At 40.0% G+C, this 18,715-nt stretch overlaps 3 protein-coding genes across 5 annotated transcripts in view; 1 reads left to right on the top strand and 2 right to left on the bottom strand.

Moving 5' to 3' along the window:
• The window catches only part of AK7 (adenylate kinase 7), a 28,142-nt gene extending 20,957 nt beyond the window's left edge, over nucleotides 1-7,185 (bottom strand). Inside the window, exons 1-5 of the mRNA XM_075712643.1 lie at nucleotides 7,102-7,185; nucleotides 6,313-6,495; nucleotides 5,073-5,181; nucleotides 3,963-4,057; nucleotides 3,077-3,187 (exon numbers count right to left, since the gene is read on the bottom strand). Of these exons, the coding sequence (XP_075568758.1) occupies nucleotides 3,077-3,187; nucleotides 3,963-4,057; nucleotides 5,073-5,181; nucleotides 6,313-6,495; nucleotides 7,102-7,179 (576 nt within the window). The 5' untranslated portion in view covers nucleotides 7,180-7,185. The remainder of the gene's footprint in view (nucleotides 1-3,076; nucleotides 3,188-3,962; nucleotides 4,058-5,072; nucleotides 5,182-6,312; nucleotides 6,496-7,101) is intronic.
• A 993-nt stretch (nucleotides 7,186-8,178) lies between these two features.
• On the bottom strand, nucleotides 8,179-12,051 carry GSKIP (GSK3B interacting protein). The gene is made up of 3 exons (XM_075712494.1): nucleotides 12,028-12,051; nucleotides 10,736-10,994; nucleotides 8,179-10,116 (listed from the first exon to the last, which is right to left on the bottom strand). Exons 2-3 carry the CDS (start codon nucleotides 10,991-10,993, stop codon nucleotides 9,955-9,957), a joined length of 420 nt encoding a protein of 139 aa, XP_075568609.1. The 5' UTR covers nucleotide 10,994; nucleotides 12,028-12,051; the 3' UTR covers nucleotides 8,179-9,954.
• A 751-nt stretch (nucleotides 12,052-12,802) lies between these two features.
• ATG2B (autophagy related 2B) overlaps nucleotides 12,803-18,715 on the top strand; it is a 48,074-nt gene continuing 42,161 nt past the window's right edge. For all 3 annotated transcript variants that reach the window (XM_075713257.1, XM_075713258.1, XM_075713259.1), the window contains exons 1-2: nucleotides 12,803-12,973; nucleotides 16,794-16,956. In XM_075713257.1, the coding sequence (XP_075569372.1) occupies nucleotides 12,812-12,973; nucleotides 16,794-16,956 (325 nt within the window). In that variant the 5' untranslated portion in view covers nucleotides 12,803-12,811. The remainder of the gene's footprint in view (nucleotides 12,974-16,793; nucleotides 16,957-18,715) is intronic.

The following is an 18,715-nucleotide window of genomic DNA, read 5'->3' as shown; positions in this document are numbered from 1 at the left end:
AATTTTTAAAGGTGAAACAAAATTGTTAAATAATTGTCATGTTGTAAAGATCCAAGACATGATATATTAACATAACACTGTGTAAAAGAACCTGCATTTACCAGCAGGGGGAATAAATGCCCAGATTTGGGATCTACTTTTTTTTTTGGGGGGGGGGTGGGGGGGGAGCATATTTTGTTATCATCTTTATAATATTTCAGAAACATAAAACTAAGAACAGTTAGCCAATCTTCGATTATATAAGCAAAGCATCATATAAAGGGATGACAAGTTAATAACATCAGTGTATTGTATCTGTGTATGTGTTTTTATCTATCTACTTAGAAAATAAAACTTTGTAATAAAAACTATCTCAACTCAGCTGAATGCAACAGCTTGTTAGTAATCATGAGAAACATCAAAATTAGAAGACATTACAGATAGCATAAGAGCTCCCACACTTGGTTTACTTGGGCAGTACCATGATAGACTGTACCCTAAGAGCAGCAGCTCCCAGTATTGCTCTGGACAGACTGCAAACGTGCCCCAGGAGAAGAGATGCTGTAATTTCCGGCTCCCAGCAGGAAAAACCTGTCTCTTGTGGAAGCACGGGAGGTGCTATTTATCATCTCCCTTAAGAAGAATGTAACACATAGGATTTTCTTCCATTTACCTCGCAGTAGCTTCTGCGGTAGCTGCTTGTGGAGACAAACCACAGTTTGGCACTGAATGCTATACTTCACTGAAATACAAAGCTCTGAAACAGGTTCAAGTCCTCTAAAAATATCTGTTTAGTGTCACAAGTCACGCATATGAGAAGGTACTACTTGAGATGACTTGGATATACTTAATTTAAAAAAATAAGACAATTATTAGGCAAGCTCCAGTTACACGCAGCTTGTTTAGTCACAGGTAAAGACCTTCAAGGTCCTATGTAATATTCATTAAAGCCACTAGATGTCACATTCTAGCTAGTATAACGAGTTCTAGGCTTTGGTTGGTTTACGTTTGTTTGTTTTATTCTAACAAAATGCTTGAAGTGGGAAACAGGTCTAAATGAATGGATTCAGGAACTGTGATGCCACTGAGATCAGAACTGGGAGATGAAGAGCTCCTCTGTCTGTGGTAGGCAGATGTTTCTCCAAGGATTCTGAATTTGGCAGGACCCCAGAGTCAGCAACTTATAAGAAAAGCTACACAGCCCAAATGCCCTGCCACAAAGGTAAAAAATTGCTAGTGGTAAAAAGCAAAGACTTCTAGCTCACAACTCTTGCTGAATTTTAAGCAAAATATAGGTGGGAGATACACTAACTCAGAGGGCTGAAATCTTGCTTTAAGCAACAACAGCCATTAAATTGCACTCCAAATAAATATGAAGGCTAAAAAACCCTTCTAAGGTGCAAGATCTTCTCTACATGACTGACACAGCTGCTGAATCCTAGTATCTTCTGATGAGCTCTTTGTAGGCGAGTGGTAACACCACCATTCACATTTCCCAGATGCCACTGAGTTTAGAAATTAGTAAGAACTGTAATCCAGAAGTCTCCAGCCATCACAGGAAGCTGATGTTGATCTGCTGGGAAGAACAGATGCTCTGGAGCCTTCCTGTTCCAAACGGCTGACAGAAACTAAACAGGGGCACAATGATACCCATTGAAGCTGCCCCTGGAGTCTGGAGGACCAAGGGCTCCTTTTGAAATGCTTACAAGAGGTATATACTGAAAATATTCAAGTTGCTTTATCGCGTACTGCTACATGTTGTTCCACTGTCTTCTCAACAGACATTTAGCCTGGCAAACATTTAGAAGCTAATTATATTAATACCTTTGTTACATAGTGACTCAGTGCTTTGGACTAGTCAGAAGAATTGAGTCAATAGCTCATCTGGGTGTTACCAGTGGCAGAAGTTACTGCGAGGTTTGGTGGACACTGTTTACAATCTTTGTGTTTCTAACATCACAAGTATGAAAGTTATTCCATAGTCTTATAGAATAACTCCATGTTAGCACAGTAAAAGTAAGAACAATTGCCCACTGATTTTTCACACTGTAAACCAAATTTTACTGGCATTCTGTACTACTAAACCCATGCTAGAATAGAATTTCTAGCACTATTTTCTCAGTAGGGCATCAGATGACAAGCATATACTCAAATCAGAGTAAAGTTTTTTTCCCCCCTCTGTAATTAGCCTGATAAATTTCTGCAATGGACACTTAATTATATTTATTATGGGAGACTGCTCACGCACAAAGAGACTGACCAAATGACACCTTCATCATACAGTGTATTTCATTGTCTTCCAGTTCTCTTTCCTAACCTCCGCAGTACTCCATCTCTAATGACAACAGTGTCAATTTTCCTGAGTTGTGAAGCACAATGTGAGCCACTGCTGGCATTTATTTAATAATAGCTCTTAAATACAGAGAGAGGCATGGTCTGTTCTCTAGTAAGATTAATAATCTAATCAGGTAGAAACAAACAAAGCTGAAGGAAGTGATTTTAAAACACATGTAAAGTGATAACATATATTCTAGTTATTCTGGGTCAGCTCTATAGCCATGATTTTAAACTGCATTACGGGGTGGAATAAAAGTCAACAAGCCTCCTGCTCCAAGAGTACAAACTATCCAGGAACATGTTAGGTGTGGCCAGAACATCTTCTAAGTATTTAAATGAGACATAATATTAACATAGCTTGCTAATATCTAAAGGTGCTGCTCTTCTTTAAAACTACACTAATATCTCTTTCCTCTACATTCTTTCATCCTCAAGTCTTTCCTCACACAGGCCTCAGCTTTAATTTTCTCTGACACAACCAATGACACAATAAATTTTTTAAATGAGATAAGCATGATTTACTCACTACCGAAGGAAAACAGACAGAATTCGGGATTTGTATTATGCAGACACTTATGTTTCAAAAGACATTATAGGTTTCTCTATTCTTGATATTTTATTAATAATTGATGTTATCCATATTTATCAAGAGACTAACATACTCTTAAAATTTATTCAAATTATTGGTAATTTCCATTACTAAGATAATGCTCTAAGTAAGAAGACCAAACCTATTTTTGTAAAAAAGTTCTTTACATACAGTTTTCCCAAGTTTGAGAATGAGTTTTTCAGCATTTATGTGATCCATAAAGTTAGGATGAGATTTTCTTCTGCGATAATCTTCATCAGTAAAAGGAATCTCAGGATCTTCCTATGAAGGAAAAAACATGACTGTTGTACATGTCTTAAAACAGAACAATTTTTAAAGGCCTAGATGGTTAAAATAAGTTCTTAAAAATATTTTTTAAATCTGTTTTATCTTTGTTTTAACTTGAAATTCTTAAAACTTCTGATTCTGATACTTGAGGTTCAACATTTTGAAAATGTCAATAGTTCAATACCAATTTTCACAGCAACAGATTTTTAACTACTTTTTATATTTAAAAAATGTGATTTTTTTATTATATATAGCATTACACAAGCTTGAAAAATTCTGACAACTGCTACAGATAACATTAATGTGCACAATTTCTGTAAGATTAAATTTGAGAACTGCAATAGCATACTGCAAAGTGTCCCACATGGTTCCTGACAATATGTAACATCTATAGAAATAAAGATGTATCTATTTATCTGTCTATACACTGATTTAAATATGTATTTCATTAAATATGCAGTAAATATGGGATTTTTTATGACTGAAGGACAGTGCATATTGCGGTTAGCATAGGTCTTACCTCTTGTCCAACCAGTCCCTAATCTCTGCCTTGTATCATTGTAGCCCAGTGCCTGAACTCTGTCCAGTGGAATAAATTTAACAGTTTTGGCAGTAACTAGTGGTTCAGGGTGAAAAGATCATGAGAAAAAACAAACTTGCTGACACTATTAGCTATTGTTGAAGTACATGCTGAAATACTTTGTTTAATTGCATCTAATCAATGTTTTCCATTAAATGGAAATATTCAGTTAAAAACCCCATTACTTACTGGGTCTGGAGGTTTGCTTTTTGCCCAGCTCATTATTGTTGAAATGAGGATGAATAACTTTGGTGTTGCAAAATGCTCTATTTCCGTATGTAGGGCTGTTAAATGAAAGCAAAGGATTTAATTTATTGTAAACTGTATTACTCAAACTGTATTTTTGCTTTTATATAAAGGTCCTGTATAGACATTTATACCATAACGTTCTATGTGATATGTATTTTTAAGCAAATACTCTTTATTTGGGTTGGTATAAAATAAAGATAATAAACCAGGAAAGAAAACAAATAGACAAATAATGGTAATAAGGAATCAAATTATTTGGAATCAACATAATCTCCACAGAGCTACATATCATGGAGGAAAAAAAAAGAAACAATCTATACTAAGAAATTATTCATCTTTATTGACTGCTGAGATACTGAAAGAAAATAAAAGTGTGAATTTTTTCATGACTGAAACAGAAAATCTACAGAATTCAAGTAAAGCTTCCTTATTTTAATTTAGAGCAAAATAATTAAATGTGGGTTAAGTTTTTGTTGAGTCCTCTAAAACTTACAATGTCATCCAAGTATTTACTCTATAAACAGGAAAGTGTAATTTAGTTTAACTATCATATAAAGAACAATATTTTACTGTCACGATAAAAAGATTCCAGATGCCCGTTAGAATTCAGATATAACAATCAGGAGAAAGTTTCAGAAAGACTGTTAGCAGTATTTTTTATTGGACTTTTAAGTCAAAATGTATTTAAAATAATTATATAAAATATTGAAACATTATTTGAATATCACAGGAGCAAATTTTCTACTCACGTCCCAATGCAAATAGACAAGATGATGGTTGATAGTTATTTAGGGAAATAACTGCCTACACAGATATGTCATTTAAAGTGTTGGACCATTCCATGACAGCTTCTCTAGCTTATGGATGCTAGAGTGCATTCCATGGTCCCTTGCTAATTAATTGAACAATGCATGCAGCATTTCTCCATCAAGGAAAACAGGTTTATATTACAGTAAACTATAAATCCCAGATAATTTCATTATACATTTATGGTAAATTTTGATTGCTTTATAGCAACCAATTTTCTCTTCAGTTAATACCTATACTAACCAGAAGCAGCCCATGTTGCTTCCTCAATTTGATTTGCATCTTCAGTGATATTATATAAAACAATCTCACACTCAAGCAACTGACTTAGGAGCTCTTTTCGAGAAGAGACCTGGGGAAAAAAATAGTTAGAATCTGTCATTAAAAAAAAAAAAGAAGGAAAAGAAAATATCCAAAATTCCTTTTCTTTGCAAGTTTAACTTACTGATAGCATGTAGATTTCTAACACTAGGATGTTAGAATAATTCATAAGACTGATATCAAACTTTATCTGTCAGATACAAGTGAGGTGATGAAATGTAAATTAAATGCTGAAACTTCTAATTTACAGTACACATCAATATAGTTCAAAAAGATGCACAATTTTTAATGGTATTTTAGGATTCTATGATTCATATTTTCAGTGCAATTGTATAAAAAAAAATCTGTGACTTTTATAGTCATTTGAAACAAGGTTCAGCTGGCAGAACGGAGAAAATGTTTAAAAAAGTCTATTTCCTTGCAAAATAACATCCTGTCATTTTGTTAAATGCAGATTGTCTGCATCACTTGAGCAAGTCCAACAAACACTTTGGGCAAGAGCAGTGATTAAGGTTAAATACTGCCAGCCATAATTTTCTGATTTAACAGCTCAGCTGTATAGACATTTAAATCACAATTTTCGAATGTTTGAAGAGATTCTGGATAATCAATTTTAGACAGAGGCAATTTTAGCTTCAGAAAACTAAATCAAGCAATAAGCAATCACATTCTTAAAAGCAAGCCTGCCTTAGTTAACTAAACTCTGGACATATCTTTTTACAAATATGTAGGTACTCAGACAATTAGCTGATAGTGAAAGCTGTGATTTCAGTGAACGGTTAAGAAGGGGAACACTAAATTTGATGCCAGCACCACTACCTGTAAAATGGTGATAAAAGGCAGAGGAGACAAGAAAGGTACTTGAGGTGTGTGTTTTGAGGGAAAAAGAAAGCAGACCTGTGGATCATCAGGATAGATGATGTCCTGCCCATAACTATTTTTTTTAAAATCTATTTTGAGTCCAAGTTCCTTCCTTTTACTATTTGCTGTGTCAGACCTAGCAGGGAGGAGACAACAGCGTGCAGGAAGCAGAAGGAATGAAATATATGTATACAGCTTCCAGCAGCAACAAAAACCCGTTTTATTAATGCACGTCATTTTACATGACTTGCAATATTTCTAATGTTGTCTAACGGCAACCTGAAACAAGACTCGTACTTACTGCATATGTTTCCTCTGCAAAATGCGGTTTAGTACTCTCTGGTTTAGAAAGGGTACCCACTACTTGGTAGACTCCCTCCTTTGGCCTACTAGAAATTTCAGCAGCTGAATTATTTTCATCCTCTTCCTCCTCTTCTTCTCCTATGCTTTCAAGCGATGCCCCAACAACACATCTGGATAAATACTGCAATATACAGGACACACATTTGTATGCAAATATATGTTGACTCCTACACAGCTTCTCATGGTCTTGGGAAGACACCAACACTCTGTTCACTAGCCCTGATCCTGCTGTAGGTAACGTAGCTCAGAACACAGCTTTCCACTGAACAGGAAAACATTATGGACTCCTCAGCCTCAGCTGTGGTGTTTCGTCTTGACTTGCATCCTACGCCCGGGGCATCCCTAGATGCCTCTGCTCTGCAGCCTGGCTCCCTGCTCTGCAGCCTGGCTCCTCTCAGGCAGGCGCTACCTCAGAGAGATGTTCTCTCTCTCCACAGCCACCAGCTGCTGGCCCAGCTCTCCCGAGCGGCTTTACCCACACCTCCTGCTCCTAACTCTCATTTTTTCTCCTTGCTATCTTAACCCATTCTTGCCCCCAGTCCCTCAGCAGCTATTTTGGGTGACCCCAGCTACCCGGCTGGCTCCCCTCCCAGCCGAACTCCTGGGAGGCCCGGCCGCGGCTCCCGGCCGAGGGCCGGGCAGGCGGGAGGGCGGCGGCGCCTCAGGCAGCGACCGCTGCGGAAGAACCCGCGGCCGAGAGCAGCTGCGGGCCGCCCCCCGCGGTCACCTCGCCGATGCTGCGGCCGCAGTAGGAGTCGAGGTGGTTGAGGAAGAGCCGCCGGCTCCGCACCGGCCCCGCCGCCATCGCCGCAGCCTGCGCTGGGGACGCGGCCCGTTGCTACGCGACGACCAGCGGCGGCTGCGCAGTGGGCGCGGCGGGCGGGGCGCGGCGGCCTCCCCCCGGCGGCCGGGCCGGGCTGGGCCGGGCCGGGCCGGGCCGGGGGGCCCCGGGAGCCCGCCCCGTAGGGCCCATCGTCGAGCCAAACAGGCGCTTGGTGTCTACGCAGTCTCTTTTTTCACACCTAATTCGATCTATCCTAGGGCAAACGGGGATAGCGGCAGTCAATAAATTAGGGACTTTATCCCTGACTTCTGGACGCAGAACAGGACAAAACGTACGTAGTGCTGCTGAGAGAAAAATAGCTTTAATTAGGCATCTTTTGAGGTAGCAGGCAGGCTTTGAGGCTTTTTAGGTAATTCATAGATTAACAGCTACATTAGGCCAAGCAGCCGTCATGCAGGGGTCTGGATAATGAAAACAACTGACAGTCTAAGGCGACCTATTGAAATTCGCCATTTTTCAGTGCTTCGGAGAAGCTCCCTCCATATAGGCAGCAATGCCTACGTATAGCGACTGGAGAGCATTTTCTTCATACTCATAAACCCATAGCGGAATGACATAGCTTTTCCATTTTTGAGTTAACACTGCAGTACGTTATCAGAAACAACAGAAGTTTCTTCTGGTAACACCTACAAAAAACCTGCTTTGAAAGTATTTCTCAGCTTAGGTTTATAATAAGGATGCAAAATGACAAATCGTTTTAAAGTTGCCCAAGGAAAAAAATCTTAGCAATGTAACATTTACTTCGGCATTTTTCCACTTGTATTTTTCTAACACTTCCTTTCCAACTCCCTCTATTACAATCACCTACCTTGTTTTTTCATGACAAAGTTTCAGCAGATACAAGTTTGCAGCCAAAGGTTTTCAAATACTTGTTAACAATTTAAGGTTTTTTTATGGGCATGATGACTTTGGTTGTTCACTCCCTCCTTTCCAGTAGCCCCTCTCCCACCCCCCAAGAAAACTACAACACACTGATGCATTTATTTAATGCTTTAGTCACTGAAATTGAACAAGTAAATTAGTTGCAAGGGAAAATATTCAAATATAAATTTGGTAAAGTACATTCTCCTCACAGAGGACTAACCACGTGCCACAGACCTGTGTGCAAAAGAGAGCCTATGAACAATTTTTAGAGCATGGAAGCATACCCTAGGGCAGAGGATTAATATCAGATGTTTCAACCTAAAAATATAATAAAATAAACACAAAATTAAGCTCTGGAAAACAGAAGCAATAACTGCAGTTGTCTTGTTAGTCGCAGTTGTACATCATTACCCCAACGCTATTACAAAAGCTCTACTAGGCTTCTCCAATTAATATGACTAATCCTTAACAGGCAGAAGTCAATATAACTCTACTAAAGTCACTGAAATCTGTGACTTCATGAGAACTGACGTATCCCTAAGTGTGGCTCCAAAAAAGCTACTGCATGTACTTGTCACAAAAACATGGCAAAATAATGGCAGGATTATTTAAATAAAGATGCACAAATACTGAATAATACAAGAATACAAAAAGTATGAACATCACAGAATGTTAGTTTAACAGTACTGGTATTTCTAACCAACTGTAATTTTTAAAAAGTCCACCATTCAGTACATACTTGAAAAGTTACAGCAGAACAATAGATTTATAAAGAGATCTGTACCAGTTTTTAAGTAGAAAATACAAGTTATATCTTCCAGTATGTATTAGTCTTAGCAAATTTCATACAGCCTTTGGTTTCAAACCAATACAATGCAATTAACATTACAGTGCTTATTTAGTATTCATTAGGAGAGGACGCTGTACAATTGAGGGAGAAAATGTGAAAAACAGGAGTACCAAAGTACTGTATTATAGAAAGTAAAGGCTGAAGCAAAAATACTCTTGGGTATATCCTGTACATCATGTAAACACACATTCAGAATAGTAAACAGGCTAAAATGTCTTCCAAGCCTCCCAGTTACAATATAGCATACATATATATATAGCATATATAACATCATCTTTAGGAAATGTAGCCCATTACATCCTAACTCTGTGCTTAACTCATTTGCGATTCAGACAATACATTCATATATTAGCAGTACATCTCATTTATTATTTTGAGTTTGCTGGTTGCCATAGACAAGGACAGATCAAATAATACTGAGCCTTGCTTTTAACTTGGACACTGTCAGTATATAAGCAATGCACAACTGTTCGAGAACCATCTTTCCTGTTACCAAAGCCGAGAATTTTCAGATTTATGTATAGCAAATCAAGCTGAAATTCTGTTCTTTGCAGAACAGTTGTTTTCCCAATTACTTTTCATTAATTGGGTAGAACAAGTAGTTAAGCTTCTATTTTAAAAAGCAGATATGAAAATTATCAGTAAGCACACATGCCCAAAAATTACTACTTGTATATATAATATTCAGTCTCTCTATATTGTCTTAGAGTTTTGGATAGTAACACTTTGAAAAGAGACCAAATTTTTTGAATGGTGTAAGAAGCAACTTACTTGCTCACCCACAACAAAGAAGAAATCAAAAAAGTTTATTAATTTTGCAATTTATCAAAGTGGCTTTTAATAGCGTTATGATATATGCGAATCCACTGTTAGCAAAATGTTATAGAGTAGTACTAGCATGAATTAGATATTAATGCAAGAAATGAAGCTTAAGATGTTTGTGATTATGTTTTTAAGAAAGATCTCAGTGCTTCATACTAAGAATTCCTTCTAGCATTAAACCTTCCTCACTTCTGGGTAAATCATGACTGACTATCTTTCTTCAAAGCTTCTAGTCTTTGTAGTAATGCGTTTCCAAACACCTCTCGATACGCAGGGCTGAGAGAGTCCAATAAGGAGTAGACAGTTTCATGGTATGGAGTTTGCAATCTGTCATCAGTCTGATCAAAATCATAAGCTACTACCTGCAACAAAGAAATCACTGGTTAAATTTCTGTGGTTAGGATTATCTTGCAATGCGAAACATATGGCAACCTTTAACTTTGCCAGTCTGGGTAGTACAGTAATGTAAGAACAAAATACACTGGATTTAAATCACAGTCAGTGCTTTCTACTGTGGGGCTTAGTGGTAACACAGTATTTAGACAGTTTCAAATACCCTTTGCCCAAAACTCAGATTATTAGTAAAATCTATCATTACGACCTTTGAAAAGAAGTCTTACATCTACATGTTTGCACAAAAAATACAAATAGTGCAAAAAGGAGTTGTATACATGCTGATTTATCTGGGTACCCGAGAAACCCAAAGACTGACATGCCTATAACAAATTGCTGCTTCAATCTTCATCATTTTGTGTCTCAGATAAATGCCCAGTTTTTCATCAACTTCCCTTCTTGCTTTGTTGGAAGTAACTAGTTAGAGTTCCACTTTCTAGGAGAAAACACGTAGAACAGGCTTTCATAAAAGTACAAGAGGAACGTGTAGGCTGTTTGGTGTCACTGAAGTATTTTTCTAGGCACCTTTTGAACACAAATATTGTTCAAAATAAAGAGGCTTAAGAGATTATAAACAAATTAGTTTACCCTGAGTCCTGCTTCGGTGAGCTCCAGGCAGTATCTGTTCCTTTCCCTGGTTTCCACATTGATATATGCCACATCTTCTGCACAGGGAAGGGTTTTTGAGACAAACATGTTGCTGACAGCGAACAGAACATCATTCACAACAGCTTCGGCTTCTAGTCTCATATCTTTCACATCTGTTCCTTCGAAGTCTCTATAATCAGAATCTTCTTCAAATCCCGTATTATTGGGTAACTCCATAGGATTGCAATCAGTCTCCATTCTGCATATGGAAACATTTATTTTAGATTTATCATACCACTACACTCAATATATATTAACACCATAAAATAAGTTGTATCTTAAGCAGACGTATTTAACATTGTCCAAAAAAAGGAAAATATGGGACCCAGTGATTTCCACTACTCATGAAATGACAGTCCAGGGAACTCAAAACCACGATGTTGAGCACAACTGCTTAGGAAGGTTACATTAGCACACAGAAGCAGAATCAGTATCACTGAAGTTGCTGCTTCTTATGCAACTAACTCGCGTTCTGTTGTATAAGACTCTGTTATGATTCAGCAGTAATTAATTCTGCACTTTGCTTATCCAGAATGCAGTAGGAAGACAAGTCATGCTTGGAAAAGCTGAAATCAATAGCTGTAGAAAATAAAAGCCTATTGTTGGTGAATTTAAGAAAGGAAAGCCTGTGAACTAAACGGGTTATATATATGGGACTATACAGCCACATTAACAGCAGCTTTTTGTTTACAGTCACTAAAGAGCAATTCTCTTGCTAGGCTTTTGTAGAGCAATTCTCTTGTTAAGCCTTCGTGCACAACTGTCCATGCATTCCAGAGACATGCATAGCTGGCCTTTGTAAGCAAGGGTAACCAAAAAGGGACAGACTCCGGGGGGGTCACCGCAGCGGCGCCAGCGTTTGCCCCTCAGATGCCGGTGTCACCGTGAGGCCTCAGCTAGCGCAACCCACGGGGAACCTGCCGAGGGCCGGCGGGAAGGCCCCGCGGGACGCTGCCCCGAGCGCTTCGGCAGGGAACGGGGGCTGGCAACGACCGGCCTGAAACAGCGATCCCCGGCGGATCCCGCCTTGCACCCGCAGACGAATTCCAAAGACACCCAAGGCAACCCGGCAGCCGGCCACCGAGCCGCGCAGCCTCCCGTTCGCGGCGAATCGCTGCGCCCTAGCGACCGCCGAACAGCCCCGGCTGCCGCCGCGCCACCGCCCCGAGCGGCGCGGCCAGGAGCCGGGCGCCACCCCCACCGGCAGCGCCGCGCCCCCGGAGCCCACCTACCGCTCCCGGCGGCGGGCGGCCGAGGCCCCGCCGCCCGAGCCCAGGCGGCTCCGGACACAACGGCGCCTGCCGCTCCGCTCCGCTCCGCTCCGCTCCGCTCCGCCCTGCCCTGCCCTGCCCGGCCCGGCGGAGAGCGGCCCGCCCTGCTGCTGCCCCCGGGGCCGTTCGCTAGCGAGGCGGCTCCCACCGCCGGCAGCCGCCGCTCACCCCGGCGCCGCCCGGCACTCAGGCCCCTGCGGCGCGACACCGCCCCCCGCCCCCCCGCACCTCCCGCGGCGCTTCCGCCCCCGCCTCCTCCGCTCGGCGACGCCACTTCCGCGCGGACGTCACGGTGCCGGTGACGGCGTTCGGCGGCGGCGGGGGGCAGGAGACAAACAGCCCGGATCGGCCCGGCCGCCCTCGCCGGCGGCGGAGAGCTGGCGCGGGGGGCTCCGCCCGCCGGACCCCAGCCCCTTCCCCCGCTCCGCGCACCGTTCTGCTGCGCAGCGCGGCTGCGGCGGCCCCCTCCGCGCTCGCGGGCCGCCGAGAAGATGGCGGCGACGGTGTCCGAGTGAGGATGGAGCTACCTGTCAGCGCCTCTTCGCCCTGAGGCGAGGCAGTGCCGCCCCGCCGGCGGTGTGAGGGGCGGCGGGGGCGCCGCCCGGCAGCGGGAAGGGCCTGCGGTAGCCCGCGCTGAGGGGTGAGGCTGGGCCCGGCGGCTCACCCCGCTCTCTCCGCCCGCTGAAGGGGCCGGCCCCGACCCCGTCCCGCCGCCTGGCCCCGCGGCCCCCGGCGCGCAGCCGCCATGCCGTGGCCTTTCTCGGAGTCCATCAAGAAGAGGGCCTGCCGGTACCTGCTGCAGAGGTACCTGGGCCACTTCTTGCAGGAGAAGCTCAGCCTGGAGCAGCTCAGCCTGGATCTCTACCAGGGCACCGGCTCCTTGACGCAGGTCCCCCTGGATAAGTGGGTAAGAGATGCCGGCGCTGCACCCCCTCGGCTCCTGCTGCGGCTGAGGGACCAGCTGGTTCCCTGCCCCCGGCTGCCACCCACTTTATTTTCAGTACCCAGCCTCCTTTATGTAAAAAAATTACAGCCATAATTAGCATTTCATCCAGGGGACTCTGATATGTGAGCACTTTAAAAAAAAAAAAAAAATCTGGGCATTTATTACAGACACGTTTTTCTAGCCACACTTTGGTTTTGTAATTTTTAATTATGAGAAAGGAAACAAAAACTAAAGGAGGCCAATAGCTGCTGATATTTCGGGGAGAAGGTGCTAGTGTAGCCCAAAGTACTAGAAACAGCTGCTGTAGTTACTGAGGAGCATGTTTACTGACTACTGCTAGAAATGATAAAAACAAAAAGTAATCCCTGTTCTATCTGTGCTTTGTCTTCATCTTGGAGGCATCTTAGTTGTTGTTGACGGTATTATGCTGAGCGTAGTCCATGTAGATCTCTAGAAATTGTGCCCTGGTCTTGCAATGGGGAAAGTACGTGTTGACAAATGGAAAGCTGGTTTTAGCTGGCGTTTGCTTAGCGGGTGGGCTGTCACGCTTTGAACCAAATTAATCTTTTTTTCAGTCCTGGTGTGCATGGGTTTTTTATATATGTATGTGTGTGTGTATGTCTGTACAGACACACACGCATGCATACTTCCAGCTTGCTGTAGTAATCCAAAGGTCTGTGTCCGTGTCTGTAATACTTCGTAAAGTTTCTTGGGTTAATTACCAATGTTACCAAATTCTACCTTCCAGTCAAGTGACTGTCATGCGGAGCCTAAAGCACTGCTGTGCGTCAGTCATTGACTTCCAGGGTAGCACAGACGATGAGCTAGGTATGCAAGCTAGGTATGCAAGCTTATTGCTTTACAAGGTACTTTGAAAACACATTTTTACTATGTTCTGGTATTAGGTCATGCTGGGTACATTTTAAAATACTTGTGAATATGTGCTGTTTTCAAATAATGCTTTTCCAGTTGTTTGTGTGAAAATATGTTTGAAAGTGGCAGGAGACAGACGTTTATAGAAATTCTCAGTATTACCAGTGTTTTAGTGTGGGTTTTTTTGTTGTTTGCTTGTTTGTTTTCTTTTCTGGCTGTGTCTGCAGCTTGTTTTCTGTAGCAGGCAGTTAAGGCTGTCTCGCTTTAATTGAATTATTATGCCCTCTAGTGGGTATCGCAGCACTTTTCACTAGTCAAACTGGCGTTATGTAAAATGTAAATCCTTTGAAACGGCAGCAGTTATGGACCAGTACTGAACGAACAGTTATGTATACACAGTGATTAAATGTATATACAATAATGCTTATGTTATCTTTCCCATTTGTAGATCAGCATTTTTCTTTTTGGCTTGTAAACAATGACACGTTTGAGGTTCTCTGCACGTGACTTTCTCATGTATGACAGATTGCAAAAACAGATGTCGCGGAAGTACTACAGCTCTTTTTTTTTTTTTTTTTCCCCCCCCCTAGTCATTGTAAGCTTGTTCTCCATGAATCACCAGGATGACTGTATTTTTACATATTATCTTACCCATTTTTGTGGATATTTCTGTTCATCTTAACATTGTAGATATTTTAGCCAATATTTTACATGTTTATAGTTTATAGAGGTATGTAGGAATACCTGGGGCTATTAGTGTAACCCCTTTGCCTCTTGGGGCCTGGACTGTTTAGAAAAATCAAAGTGTAACCTATGGTATTTGGATTGAATTTTAACATACATCGAATAGTACTTTTGCTACTAGAATTACTGTGATTCCAGCTGGAGGCTTTCAGTCAAAAACGTGGGAACGGGTCCTGATGTGAAGACTGCGCTTCAGTTTTAAAATTTCACTTGGAATGCTCTAATTGCTACTTTCTAGGACTAAACTGGCATGTTTATGAAGTAATTTACCTATAAGAATACTTGAATTTTTTTGCTTTTAGATAGTAAATTTCTATTTCAAAATAATAAGGAAGGTACTACAATACTGTAATTTTTCTTGCTGCATACATTGGTAGCAAAAAACCATCAGAGATCAGATTTATTCACAATAGCTTTTGGTAACTAGCTTACTTCCTGCTATAGCAAATTCTTTTGTAATGGTTCACGTAACTTAAATGAATCTGTGATATTTTCAAATATGGTTTTTGTGCCAAATAATTATTTTTTCCTTATGCTATTACCACATCCATAATTCTTGCATTTAATTTGAAATAAAGGTTTTAATGTCACTGAATCTTAGTCACTTATTTGAGTCTTAAATAATTTCCCGATAAAACTGTTTCTGCTGCTCTGTTTCTTTAAAGTTGGTGTCTTTTTCTGCTGCTTGAGTGGACTTTGGAACAGAAACTAGAAAAGCCGAATGTGCAAGCAAACAAAATTCTAAAAGCAAAGTTATTAAGAGCATAAGCAGAGCAGCAAGTTAACATAATGGAAAAAATGCACCTGGAGACATAAGAATGAAAAATGTCATTTTCTGGAGACTTTTTTTTGTTCATTTTTGTTTTTAAATTATTCTGTATAATTATAAGAACATTTTAAATGTAGTTACAATGGAAAGCAACTTTTAAATCCTTATTTTTTAAAAAAAACTTTTGGTGTTGAATTTATGCATTTTCTCAGGTAAAATCAGTGGCCCTGTTCAACATGGGAAGGTCAAAAACACACTTTCTTTTGCCAGTTGAAGATTATGTCCTAATAGTACAACCACAGTCTTTGGTAGGGTCTTGTATATATTAGAAAGTTGCACTTGCAAATTGGATATGAGATTTAGATTGTTTTTTGTTTTATTAAAGCAGCCTAGATAGTTCTTGTTCAATAATTTCAGTTTTAACTAAATTTTTGAATCAGGGCATGAACAGGGATTTGCCTTTTTTTTTTTTCCCTTTTTTTTAACATATGTGAAGAATATGTTTCCTTTGAAAATAGGCTCTTTGGACTCTATGGATGAAGCTATATAGTGCAATAAGTGAGTCTTTTCTGAGGATTGTGGAAAACGTAAAAATCCAAAGTTACTTCTTCAGAGCTGGTGTTCCATTCTTCTCATCAATTTCACTTACTCTGTATAGTACTGAGAGCAACTTGACTGTAGTTTTGTTTATAATGTCACTATAAAGGACTGGATTAACAGAACAGTTTCTGTAGAATATGGTCTGTCCACTGAGCTTCGATTTTTAAATTAGTGCTGAACATCAAACACATTAAACTATGATTTGGAAATGGCAAGTATGTTATACAGCAAGAGGTGATTATTTGGTTCCGTTGTTCTGGTGTCACAGAGAAAGGTAAAATGAACATTACATTGAAATTACATGCTAGTGAAATACTCTTGCCAAGAAATGAGGTACTGTGTGTGTTTTTACTGTCAGCCTGTTTTCAGCTTTCTTCAAGGTTTAGTGTGGACTTGGTAATGTTAGGTTAATGGTTGGACTGGATGATCTTAAGGATCTTTTCCAACCTAAATGATTCTATGATTCTATGATTCTAAGTATTAGCAGGGAAAGAATAGATTAACTCATGTCAGTACCGTAGTATTTATAACAGTAAGACAGCAGATTTTTTTGGTATAGTGCAAAAACACAGGTTATACAGCTACCACAGAAATCTGTATTGTACTGAAAGCTAAGTAATTATTGTGAAACAAATTATGATGGAATCAAAATACTTCTAAGTGGCCAGTTTATTGTCTTTCTGAGTATAATTCATTTTCTGGTAGCCTCAATATGTTTTATTTGTTATATTCAAAATGATGGATGTGATTGTTTGTTTGTTTTAATTATTATTATTTTATTTTATTGTCTTCTAGTGTCTTAATGAGATCCTGGAGTCTGCAGATGCACCTCTGGAAGTCACAGATGGATTTATCCAGTCAATTTCTTTATCTGTTCCATGGGGGTCGTTGCTACAGGATAACTGTGCACTAGAAGTAAAAGGATTAGAGATGGTCTTCAGGCCAAGACCACGGCTTGGTAGGCTTATTTTTTAATTTTCAAAAAGGAGATTCTTTGCAGTTTTTCAGAGGCAAAAGGCTACACTTGCTGTAGTCAGTTCTTAGTCTTCTTTAAAGTGCCATTTAATTTACAGACATTTATGATAGAGAATGTAATAAAAAAAGAAACTGTCAGGTTTGTCAGTCGGTTGTCAAGTGTTTCTCATTGGTTGTTGTTCTGTTAAATAACTTAAAATGTTTATAATGTTCTTACTGTTATATCTCTTCAAAACTGTTTCAGACATATTGAAATGAAAATAACTGTGTGGAAAGAAGTTTTTGTTAGCTAGGTTTTTTTGGGTGTTATATGGCAAGTGCTGTTAGTCAGTGTTAGTAGCCAGCTATTAGGTGGCAGTAAGGTACTGCAATAATGTAAGATTATGAGGCGGGCTACAGTGAGGTTCTGGCTTTCTTTGGCAACTTTAGGGTAAATGATTTATCTTTTTGTATACTTGGAGAACAACTAATACATTTAAATTGCTATCACAGCCTGAAATAATGGCTTTTAAGTACTCCAGATACTTACGACCTTTGATTATAATGATGAGAGGATTGTCTGAGCTCTTCTAGCTTGTCTGTATCCATATGAATCTAGCTGACCTATAGATTGTCCTGGTGATAAAATTTCACTATCAAACCTCCATATATTCTGTTAAGATGTGTTGTTAGAGCATGTGTAGGACATTCAGTGCAATTTTAGTGTGTGGCAAACTTTGAATGAATGTCTGAAGGATTTTAATTTGTTTTCCTTTTTATATTGTAGAGAAGATGGAAGAAAATACTTCTTTAAATGCATCATAAAGAAGAGAAAAAAAATGCATAAACCCTATTTTCCATCTTTTGCAAGTTACCTTAAGTAACTTGCTTATATATACTCTGCATTTTGTTCTTATTTGTTTAACTGGAACTATATTTTGAGCTATCTTACTTTCTGATGTAAGATTATTGCTTTGAAAGAATGGTAGTATTAGGAGGAAGCTTGCTTTATTCACTTGCGTCCATTTAGTTCTCTTTGATGTGCAGAGCTTTGTAATACAGTAGAAAAAAAACCCATAATGCTGGTTTTATCACAGTATTATAGCCACATGGATATTTCCAGACCTGAATGCTAAACTGGAATGTTTTACCTGTTTAACATATTTGTATTTGTGCTAGTTTTACTTTTGTTTGTCTATACTAGAGGGTTATAGTTGAGGTTGATTAACTTTTCTAATCTAGTTTTATAGTATTTGCTCACAATAGGCTTGGTATTAGCTGATAGTAATACACTGTCAATTAAGTTAAGCTGGCTGCTAAAAAACTTCTTCAACCTAATATGTGCTGTGCTGTTGGATTTTATTATATTCTACTTACTATGTCAGGTCTGTGTTAGACATTTAAAACGTGTTCTAATATGCTAAGATAATATCTTAAACCTTGTTTAGTATTTCCCCATCTAGGATGTTTCAAATCATAGAATCATAGAATGCTTTGGGTTGGAAGGGACCTTTAGAGGTCCTCTAGCCCAACCCCCTGCAGTGAGCAGGGACAGCTTTAACCAGATCAGGGTGCTCAGAGCCCCGTCCAACGTGACCTTGAAGGTTTCTAGGGATGGGGCCTCCACTACCTCTCTGGGCAACCTGTTCCAGTGCTTGACTACCCTCATTGTAAAAAATTTCTTCCTTATGTCTAGTCTAAATCTATTCTTCTTTCATTTAAATCCATTATTCCTTGTCCTGTCACAACAGGCCTTGCTCAAA

Source organism: Pelecanus crispus, chromosome 6, assembly GCF_030463565.1.
Source record: "Pelecanus crispus isolate bPelCri1 chromosome 6, bPelCri1.pri, whole genome shotgun sequence".
Classification (NCBI taxonomy): Eukaryota; Metazoa; Chordata; class Aves; order Pelecaniformes; family Pelecanidae; genus Pelecanus; species Pelecanus crispus.
This window is presented reverse-complemented; position numbering and strand designations above follow the sequence as displayed.